Consider the following 9,172-nt stretch of genomic DNA (forward strand, 5'->3'; position numbering starts at 1 on the left):
TTGACAAAGATTTGCTTAAGATTCTGATCATCAAGTCTACCAAGAACAAAAAACTTGGGTAGCATGCGCTTGTAGTGTTTTTGGAGGTCTTTTCTGTCCAAAGAACAAAATTTCATTTTGAGAAAATCCTCTCGTTCTTGGACACTATGTTCAGCTAAGTCTCTAAGAAGCTGACTTTATAGGGCAGAGATGAACTGAGACAGGGGTAGTTGAGCCCATTGCAATTGTTGGTATGCTCCAAGATCAAGATACCATTCTCTCAAGGTACCAGTAGCACAAGCTAGAAATTTACAAATGGTTGTGCTATCAGTGGAACCTTCATGTAAGTGTTCTGCTGTAAGCCAAGCATGGAATTCTTGAAATCTAGCAGGCCATTTAGTGACTGGAATGTCATCCAGGGTGAAAAGTGCTTAGGCTCATAATTGCCAAAGGGGGAATAAGCAGGTGTGAATGGTACTTGCGGAGGGGCTAGAGGAACTGGTTCTTCTGCCATAGGATCCTCTCCATCATCCATAGTAGGAGGATTTGGCATGGAAACATCTGGATTAGCCAAAAAAATATGTTCTAAAATAGAGGTTTCAAACTCATTGTCAAATTCAGGCTCAGATGAATCAGGGGATATTGGCATTGTAGAAAGTACCAGGGGTTTTGGAGTTTGAACAAGGGTGTGGAGAAGTGAAGTTAACACAGTTGAATTTGTCAGAGGCTCAAGGGATCCATAAGAAGGAGGTGTATAAGATTTGGGTGGAGGCTTTCTTTTTGCTAAGCTTCATTGCTGTTCACATACTTCTAATAAGAGGTCTGTGGGAAACTCTCTATCATTAGAAGAAGGACTTGGAAAGCCGGAGACTAGTGGAACTGGAGTTGGAGAGGATTGTTGGGCAAAGTCCTGAAGAAGATCAAAGGAAGGGTAGGAAGTGATGGTGGAAGATACTAGTACGGTGTTTGAACCTTCTTGGGCATATACTGAGGAACTGTAGAGACAGGAGGGGAGACAGATGTCTGAAGCTTCTGTAGCTGTTGTTGCCTATGCTGGAGTTGAGATTCATAAAACCGTTTCTCCTTCTCTTTAGCAGCCATAGTAGAAGAAACTGCTTGGACATTGGGATTCATGGCTAACTGCATGAGCTCATTGTGTAAATGTTCAACTTTGCGGCGTAAGAAACGGAGATTGGCACTGACTTGCATAAGTTGCATGGGGGTATTTTCTTGATAAGCAACAAGCTTTTGCAAGTACTGGTTCTGAACAAGGGCATTTTCTGCTTGCCAGTTCAAAGCCGCTTCAAGAGTAGGATTCTCAATCCTATGGCCATCTGGGGTAATAGTGTTGGGAGGAGTAATTTTCCACACATGCCTTCGGTGTTGTTCATCTTCAAAGGTTATAGTTGCTGGGAAAGACTTGCTAATAGAGGAGGAATTTCCATGCATCATGAATGATGGATGGTAAGGTGGATGATTGATGAGGATTCTTCTAGAACTTGGCAACAACCAAGGGGGCATGGTTTCTTGGATCCATATTCAACAATAAATTGGTATTTTTCGGGTGTATCTCCAAGAGGACCCACATTAGGGCATCCTTGACAATATCGAGTCCAAAGGGATCATGAACTCGAGGGAAAGGGGACTTCTTTTTTGGGTTTAGAGAGAGGGAAAAAGAGGCACCTTCTTTACAAAGATAGTCTTGACAATCACATACATAAAAAACTTGTGTCTTGAAGAAGATTTAAAAGCATAAACAGGAGACCCATTTGAAGAAAAAAACTTTATTGACACTCGGGATAGTTACGGTTGCTGAGGGAAGTCCAAAGGAAGAATCATGAAAGCAGCTGGCTTGGGGAACTGGATCTCAATTTGTCTTTCTTTAAGCTGCCTATACGTTGGATTTATGGAAGTTAAGGCCGGAGACTACTCTGGTTAAGCATGAATAGCCTCATAATTGGTGATCCATGAATTATGAAGAAGCTGTGTAAGTTCTTCACGAGGTATTTGCCGAGGCACTTGAGTTGCAGCTCTTGACTGGTTGGCATTTACCTTGATGAAAAGAGCATCTTTGGTATGTCCAGTATCCAAATTAAAAGAGTGTTCTAGAGCCTATAACACATCTGATAATGGAAAGTTGCTGCAATGGACCCTGTTGTCTGAGTAGCGCCAGTAATATGTACTAGAAGTTTAAAGGTTGAGGAAGTAATGGATCTGCCAGCGGAATACTGTAGTTGGAAAGATAGTGAAGCACATTGTGCTAGCATTTAAAGTAGTCTGAAGATGATTGATAATAGCACGTTGGTACTTAAGAAATCTTGAGCCGAGAACATCAACACGAGAGACTGCCGAAATACCTTGTCTTCCATGAAAAGTGATGGAGAGACGGAGCGCACCTAGATGAAGGTGTGTATAACCTTGAATAAGCCATTGCTTGATGAGATCTGGAGGCACATCAATACTAAAGTACTGTTCTTTGCCTGACAAATCCACATGAAACTGCAAAAAACTACTGGCTTGAACAATCTCCTTAATGGCAGGTGTCTTGGGAGGCTTGAGCAAGGTTTTGATAGTTTTGGATTCTGAAATTTTTGGAAAAACATAATATTGGTTTAAAAGAGGGAAATTAGTGGAATGGATTTGATTTGTAGAAGGGACCTTTTGCTGGTCAGGAACATAATTAATCTCATAAAGGAGATCCACCTCAAGGTTTGAAGAAAGTGTTACTGGTGTTAAATTAGAAGCAGAGGACAAAGAAGAGATAGAATTTCGTGGGGGTTGAAGAAGACTCATGAAAACTGGACACAACCTTAAGATAGGAGATGTAGAAAAAAGATCACAGACATAAAGATCAACAATATCTAAAAGAGTAGTTAAATGTGTTGCTTATTGAAATCAGAAGAGTAGATGATTCGTTAGCTAAGATTCCAACTCATTCCGAGATTATCCAAGGCTATAAACGCCAACAGAAGAGAAGCCCTCCTTTGCTCAAGGACCTTTGTGGAAGAACCCTACATAAATGGACCAGGCACCAGGATTTCGAAAGAAACACATAAAAAAACTTAGATAGCCATAGAAGTTTTAAGATGTTGTAGATCTAAACATTGCAACATCTATCTTAAGAGATGCAACAAAATTAGAACATAATAAAAGAAGAAAAATGCATGCAACACCACCCATCATCAAGTTAGGCGGCAGAGCCGTCCATGTCTGGTTATGTGGTCCAAAATACGCAATGCAGTTGTATGGCTTTGACACCAAACTATGAACGGATTCATCTAGAAAACATTCATTGAAGAAGATAACCAGGAAGAAGGGCACACAACACACAGAGATTTACTATTTTCTCCAAACTTGAAACTATTACACACCGGTAGCCTCTTATATACAAAGGAGCTTCGGAAGAAATGCAGATACAACTCAAACATACATGAAATGCAAATGAAAGCCACTCAATAATGCAAGGATGACACCAGCACTTGCATCATTATTACATCACACTTGTAAAGTACTAAGCAATACCTTGCAGGTATACAATACCGTAGGAATACAGTCTACAATACCGTAGCAAGACAGAACCTGAATACTCAGAATCTAAATCCCATTCCCAGAAGGTTTGGTGTCTAATTTCTAGCAATCATATCTTCTGAGTGTCTTAGTTGGTTTTTTTGAGTCACGAACCTCTCTGTTGAGTACTCTGTTTCTATTGTTCCATTCAAGTGCAAATGTGACCTACTCTACTCTGTTTGATGGTCTAGTGATTGCAAATTTGGGAACAAAACATTAAGTATACTAAGATTGATCCTTATATTTCCTGTACAGAAATTTATGTTAGCATGTACTGATTTTTCATTGATTATATGCAATAAAAATATTATGTATTATTGAGCTGTATCATTCAGTGAAATTACAAATTCTCTGCAACCCTAGAGAGAAATTGAGGTTATTTTAAGCTGTCGCTCTTTCTTTTCATCTGGAATTGAATTTTGCAACTTGAAATATTCCAATGCAGAAGTACCATCCAGTCCCTTTGTTAGGTAGCGTATTGTGTATTCTGTGACGGTTGTTTACCTATAGATTGGAGGATTGTCCTTCACTAGCAACTCCTTGATAGGCCCATATAATCTTGTTGATGGTAGATAACTTGCCGTGAAGAAGCATGTTAGTGATAGTCTCAGCCCTACTTTATGAGCTAACACTCGATGTTCAACACTTCTGAACTTGTCATTGGATATAAGCTGTCACAACCACAATGCGACCAAAAAAATTACAATTAGAAGTAGGATTCCAGAATCCTATTAAAATATGGGGAGCAAGAGCTTAGCCAAAGATGTACTAAATCGATGAAACCATGATTTAGGTGTAACAAAGAGTTACCTGCAAAAGATCCCTGATGTTCACAACGAGAGCTCCAAGTATTGGGGGTACATCAATCCATTGATTCTGATGAAGAACTTGGAGGCCACCAATATGGTCTTGTAGAAGGACAGTGAGGAAACCACTATCAACATGCTTGGTGGCGCCCTATGTCAATTCTGGTTCAGGGGCATGCAGGATAGTAGTGACAGATTAGGAGTTGTCCCTCTTCACAACCCATCTCCCTCAGATGGTTAGGATTTAGTCCTAAAGCCTCTGACACTAATTCAAACAATACACTCCCCAATCTTTTAAGTTGGTCTGAGTACTCCATCAATATATCTCTACAAATTAATCAGAAAGTTGAGGAAAAACTTAGTTGAATGGGAAAGATGATGCAAGAAGAGTTCTATAATCAATGGAAATATCACCTACCTGCAAGCCTCAGGCAACTCTTCCGGGTTGAGAGGTTCAAAACCCATGACGCAATAAAAAGTGTCCCTCCAATTAGCAACGGTAGAAATGTACAGATTGAAATTGGAATTATATGCAACCCTTCTGTTGACATATTCACGAGTGTAGAACTGTTTCTTCACTTGAGTGTCTTGCTCGTAAAATCTTCTAATTCCTTGCAGCATCTCATCCAAAATGGTTAGAGGGATTCCATGATTCACCACCTGGAAGAACCCTGACGTCTCCGATGCATCAAGCACCTTCTTGACGATTTCCTTCCTTGAGATTTCATCTTTATCGATGATGCCATTGTCCAAATCTATGATAGGGACACAGAAGCTAGTTTGGTTGTGGTTGTGGAGGGAAGCATGTGACCCTTCATGGAGGGGGTTAGGAGGATGGACGAAAATACGAGGTAGCTTCACAACCCTAGCGTCGACCAGTCCCTTCACCCCAACTTTAGTATATCATCAAATTCCTTTGTCTCCTTGTTTCGGTCACAACCAGCTGAAACCCCTTCTTGGGTATCAGAAAGTACCATTCTATTATCTACTTTGTTGTAACGATGACTAACCCACCACCGGGGGTGGTGGTCTAGTGGTCCCAAGCTCACTCCCAAGTGGTTTGGTAAACCTCATGTCCTAGGTTCGAATCCCCTTTGCTCCTCTGTTTCTTGCATTGGACAGTTGTGTGCTCTTTGGCTTGGGCATGAGTGCTACTGGCTTCTGTGGACTATACTAGGCCTCCGGTGGGGCTCCGCTGACGGGGCCAGTGCTTGTGCTGGTAGTGCACAGGGCTAATGCTTGCATAGGTTGCACTCGATAAAAAGTCCGAACATTGCGTAACGGGGGGTGCTAGGTCGCCACTCCTGCATCCCCTCTTTTTATTTACCAAAAAAAAAAAAAAAACGATGATCAACCCAGACCTGTTAAATCCGAATGCACAAGGAAGCAGCATGTCTGTTGGCTCCTATTCTAAGTGTTGATCGGTAGGGAGAGATCACTAATGGTAGGTGGGGTCTAGGGGGAAATTGCTTGGGTGCTCCGCATTAGATGTCGATATTGAAATCTCAACTCTCGCTTTGATATAAACTTTCACACTGATGCACATTAATGACATAGTACCCAAGCAAGATTGGTGCCTCTTATCCTTAACCACAAACAATAGCGAGAATGGGAGATACTCATGTTTGGCCTTTTCTGCCATTTTTCTTTTGGGTAGAAAAGGGAAAAAAAGTAGGGTGTCTTCCAAAAAAGGAAAGGACAAAAAAAAGTGTCTAATCTCTTCAGTGCTTACCCAAAAAATCAAAGTAGTCTTCAGTGTTGCACGGTGACTACAGAAACATCAATGCTTTTTGGTTATAAAAAAGAAAAAACCATTAATGTGTTTTCTCTTTTTCATTTTCTTTTAAACAATAGCGAGAATATTATTTTAACTAATAACGATAGAGTCTTCTCCCAAGTTTCTTTTCCTCCACAAACGACTGAAGAAAAATTACAAGGCAAACGAAGCTAGTCCTGGAAGTCCGTAAATAATGTTTTGTTAAATGAGGAATTCGTCTCCTTAATCACGTGATTTAGTGTCAAAAGGATTTTGGTGAAGTAAGAAAAATATTTCCTTCAGTTTGTTTTTCCAATCATTCCATATATAAAATATTATTATTAAGTTTAACATAATTTTTCTTTGCATTCATTTCTCTTTAAACTTAACGAGTAAAGAAAGATTGCATGTAAAAGTAATAGAATAATCTTCATTTGAACAATGAAATTTAACTCAAGTTACAAACGTTGAATCATTTTTTCAAATCAAACTATCATTATGTCCTTCATCCTCATGACCAATGTAAGGGCTGTTTAAAAATAATTAGCAATAACCAACGCTTTTTAGTGAGTTAGGCATAAATTTGACTTTTTCTAATGATATATTTAATTAAGCATAAAATTCCCTTCAAGATATACTCAAATTACTCTGAAAAAATTTATCACATTAAATTTATTTAAAAAAAAAAAGAAAGAAAAACTTACCAAACTAAGGTTGGAAAGTGGGGTGAGGGGAGATGCAGACGGTGTGCAACATACATCCAAAGAAAAAAACCAAAGCAACGCCAAGTTGTAATAGCAGCAATGATAATAACGAGGATTTAGCTAGGTTATATTCATTAAGCTGTTGTCATTTATGTTCTTCTGAAGTTGAAGTTTGCAACTTGAAATATTCCAGCGCAGAAGATACACCAGGTTGCTTCGTTATGAAGCGAGAAGTGTATTCTTTGACAGTGGTTTCCCGGTAGATTGGGGGATCGTCCTCCGATAGCAACTCCTTGATAGGCCCATAGGTTCTGCTTGATGATAGGAAAGTTGAACCAAAGAAGCATGGCAACGATACCCTTGGCCCTGCCTTTTGGGCCAACACTCGATGTTCAGCACTTTTGAACTTATCATTGGATATGAGCTGCCACAAAGCACAACCATCATATGAATCACCAACAACAAGAAACAAAAGGAACTAGAATTGATGCAAGGAAATTAACCATTAAGTTGTATCTGAGCAGTTCAAGCTAGAGGTTAGCAGTGAAAAGACTTGCCTGCAACATGTCCCCGATGTTGATGATGAGAGCTCCAGGTGTAGGTGGAACATTTATCCATTGGTTCTGATGAAGAACTTGGAGGCCACCAAGGTTGTCTTGTAGAAGGACAGTGAGGAAACCAATGTCAGAATGCTTACTGCCACCTAAGGTGAGTTCTGGTTCCGGGCATGCAGGATAGTATTGACCCACAAGAGAATGTCCATCTGCACAACCCATCTCGCTCAGGCAGTTGGGATTTAGCCCCAAAGCCTCTGATAGTAATTCCAACAAGACTTCCCCCACTCTCTTAACTCGATCAGAGTATTCTATCAGTATTTCTCTGCATATGAATTAGATAAGATGGAAAATTAAGTTCACTTGTACAGAAAAGAAAATAAGAAAATCCCCATGATTGATATATCAGTATTACCTGCAAACCTCAGGTAACTCTTCTGGGTTGAGAGGTTGAGGACCCATGATGGAATATAAAGAGTCCCTCCAATTAGCTGCAGCAGAGTTGTACAGATTGTAATTGGAATTATATGCAACCCTTCTGTTAGCATAGTCTTCGCGAGTGTAATACTGTTTCTTGACTTGTGTATCTTGTTCATGGAACCTTCTAATCCCTTCAAGTGCTTCATCAAGAACAGTTACAGGGATTCCATGATTCACCACCTGGAAGAAACCCGATGTTGCAGATGCTTCACGAACCTTTTCGACGATTTCCTTCCTTACATTGACATCTTTATCGATGGCGCCAGCCCCCAAGTCTATGACCGGAATCTGGGAATGGTTTTGGGTCTGGATGGAAGCAGTAGACACTTCACGGAGGACATCAGGAGGGTTGATGAAAATACGAGGTACCTTCACAACCCCAGCATCAACCAGTCCCTTGACACCAGCTTTAGTAGCATCAAATTCCCTCAACTCCTTAATCCGATCATAAGAGGCTGAAATCTCCTTTTGGTTGCCTGAAACTACCATTTTAGTACCCGGAGCAGCTCTTAATCCTCCTCTATGTGGAAGAGAAGTGAAAAAACGATTATTCCTGTTTGCCTCTACGGTCGACAAGAGATACCTGATGGGATGGGATAGATAGTTAACGAAGAAATGGTACTTCTATATAGGACGGAATGCTACGTCACAGTTCACACTAATTTTCTTAAAACAAATAGAAAATAGCAAATAAAATACCATGCGTTTGGTGGCCGGCGGCCATGATTTCAACGACCTTGACTTTAATATAGATTGAAGTTGGTCTAATCTACATTCTATGCCATTACAAAGGCACCCATCCTAATCCCAGTGGAATTTTTTGAAATTTAATATTGAGAAACTTGTTTTATTTATTTCTCGAGTAATATAATATGGAAATAATTAATTGTTAACGTAAAAAGAGCGCGACAAATATTGGCATACCAAACACCACTAACGCTAGAAATAAAATTCACATAGTGACTGGTGAGATCATAACCATTAGATATAGAAAATGTCAAGTGTCACGACGCAAAAGCTCTAAAAGGCGTTGAAATTAATACATGGAAATGATGAAAGGCACTGGGTTAGGGAGAAAAACGTCTTGCTTTTTGTTTTCCTAATGATATATCTTAATTATTATTATTTTTTAAGTACAGAAATTTTATATATTTGAGGTGGGATGTCACATATGCCCGCAATAATTGAGGGGTAGACATGAAGAACTGTTGAGAATGAATAGAAATTATTAGCGTCTTTGAAAAGTTTGGTTTTTAATGAAAAGAAAAGAAGAAATTGTTTTTTAAAATTTTGTTTAAGGCAAGTGGTATAGGTACGAAAACCATT

General features: G+C 39.6%; 1 protein-coding gene and 1 pseudogene across 1 annotated transcript; both read right to left on the reverse strand.

The window, feature by feature from the left end:
* Nucleotides 1–3,905: 3,905 nt before the first annotated feature.
* On the reverse strand, nt 3,906–5,329 carry LOC149028310 (1-aminocyclopropane-1-carboxylate oxidase homolog 1 pseudogene; annotated as a pseudogene).
* Nucleotides 5,330–6,698: 1,369 nt separating this feature from the next.
* On the reverse strand, nt 6,699–8,461 carry LOC149028311 (1-aminocyclopropane-1-carboxylate oxidase homolog 1-like). Its single transcript, XM_089148122.1, has 3 exons — nt 7,782–8,461; nt 7,370–7,691; nt 6,699–7,236 (listed from the first exon to the last, which is right to left on the reverse strand). The coding sequence occupies exons 1-3, from the start codon at nt 8,333–8,335 to the stop codon at nt 6,958–6,960; spliced, it is 1,155 nt and encodes a 384-aa protein (XP_089004248.1). The 5' UTR covers nt 8,336–8,461; the 3' UTR covers nt 6,699–6,957.
* Nucleotides 8,462–9,172: the final 711 nt, after the last annotated feature.

Source organism: Hakea prostrata, chromosome 1 (genome assembly GCF_041222555.1).
Source record: "Hakea prostrata isolate BN-2017 chromosome 1, UWA_Hpros_2, whole genome shotgun sequence".
Taxonomy (NCBI): Eukaryota; Viridiplantae; Streptophyta; class Magnoliopsida; order Proteales; family Proteaceae; genus Hakea; species Hakea prostrata.